Consider the following 1229-nt stretch of genomic DNA (forward strand, 5'->3'; position numbering starts at 1 on the left):
GAGGTGTAATAATCTTTAACCAACCTAAACTTCTAGTTTGTTTATTTTAAAGGATACAGTTACTTTGCAGATTAAGATTTTACATAAAACAAAGGGTCAATTTGTAAAATATGATGCTTTGTTATGGGTTAAACTAGCATCAGTGTAGTAGCTATATTTAATATCACCATGAGCAGCTACCAGGCTAACAATTAAATGCTCCTTGGTATAGGATGAATGCATCAGTAATAATAATCACATAGTATATACTAGGTGAGGAAGTAGGCGGAGTTGGTGCAGGTGGTGGAGCAGTATCAACCAGACATAGATGGGCCGGTTCTTCAGGACACATATAAACTAACTCCTCATGTGATGCTGCCTGTCTCCTTTGTTCTTTAAGTATGGCATGACTCCACTGATGCATGCAGCATATAAAGGCAAGGCAGATATGTGTCGTCTGCTGCTGCAGCATGGGGCCGATGTGAATTGCAACCAACATGAATATGGATACACTGCTCTCATGTTTGCCAGCCTGTCAGGTACAAGTGTGTGTGTTGTAAGCTTTTCTTGAAGTGCTTTTTATTGATTTAAATCTAAATTTATCTAGTTTAAGATTTAAGTTTCAGTAATTCATTGTTGGTACAATGAAGTGTTGTACTTCTGAATATCAAACCACTGATTCCTACAGGGAAGACAGACATCACCTCCATGATGCTGGATGCAGGAGCAGAGACAGACCTGGTGAACTCTGTGGGTCGCACCGCTGCTCAGATGGCAGCGTTTGTAGGTGAGACAGGCAAAGACTGTACTGGTAGCGATCTAGTGACTGTGAGGTTGCTCACATCACAACCTCTACGTTCTCCTTCCAGGCCAGCACGACTGTGTAACAGTGATCAATAACTTCTTCTCACGGGCAAGGCTGGAGTACTACACCAGACCACAGGGGCTGGAGAGGGAGCCCAAGCTGCCTCAAAGGCTGGCGGGGCCGCTGCACAAGATCATCATGACCACCAACCTCAACCCAGTCAAGGTGAGGCCCACTAATGAGCTGAAGCATGCACACCTCATCACATGGTCACTGGCACCTGATTTCAGAAGTATATTTCAGTTTTATTTTTTGGCTGGACCGCAACAGTGGGGCCAGCACTATAATCAGGAATGTCCCTGACTGACTGACTGACTGACTGATTGACTGACTGATTGACTGACTTGGAGTTTCTGGATCAAACAGGTTCTATGAGGGGATGTTT

At 44.0% G+C, this 1229-nt stretch overlaps 1 protein-coding gene across 1 annotated transcript in view; it reads left to right on the forward strand.

Moving 5' to 3' along the window:
* Window positions 1-1009, forward strand: part of LOC111650750 (ankyrin repeat and MYND domain-containing protein 2-like) — a gene marked incomplete at its 3' end in the record, with an annotated part of 4705 nt that extends 3696 nt beyond the window's left edge. The window contains exons 3-5 of the mRNA XM_023400658.2: window positions 380-518; window positions 668-766; window positions 849-1009. Coding sequence (XP_023256426.1) covers window positions 380-518; window positions 668-766; window positions 849-1009 — 399 coding nt within the window. The remainder of the gene's footprint in view (window positions 1-379; window positions 519-667; window positions 767-848) is intronic.
* Between the last annotated feature and the right edge of the window lie 220 nt (window positions 1010-1229).

Source organism: Seriola lalandi, unplaced genomic scaffold (genome assembly GCF_002814215.2).
Source record: "Seriola lalandi dorsalis isolate HSWRI2012SDOR001 ecotype SW California unplaced genomic scaffold, Sedor1 jcf7180002052798, whole genome shotgun sequence".
In the NCBI taxonomy this organism is placed as follows: Eukaryota; Metazoa; Chordata; class Actinopteri; order Carangiformes; family Carangidae; genus Seriola; species Seriola lalandi.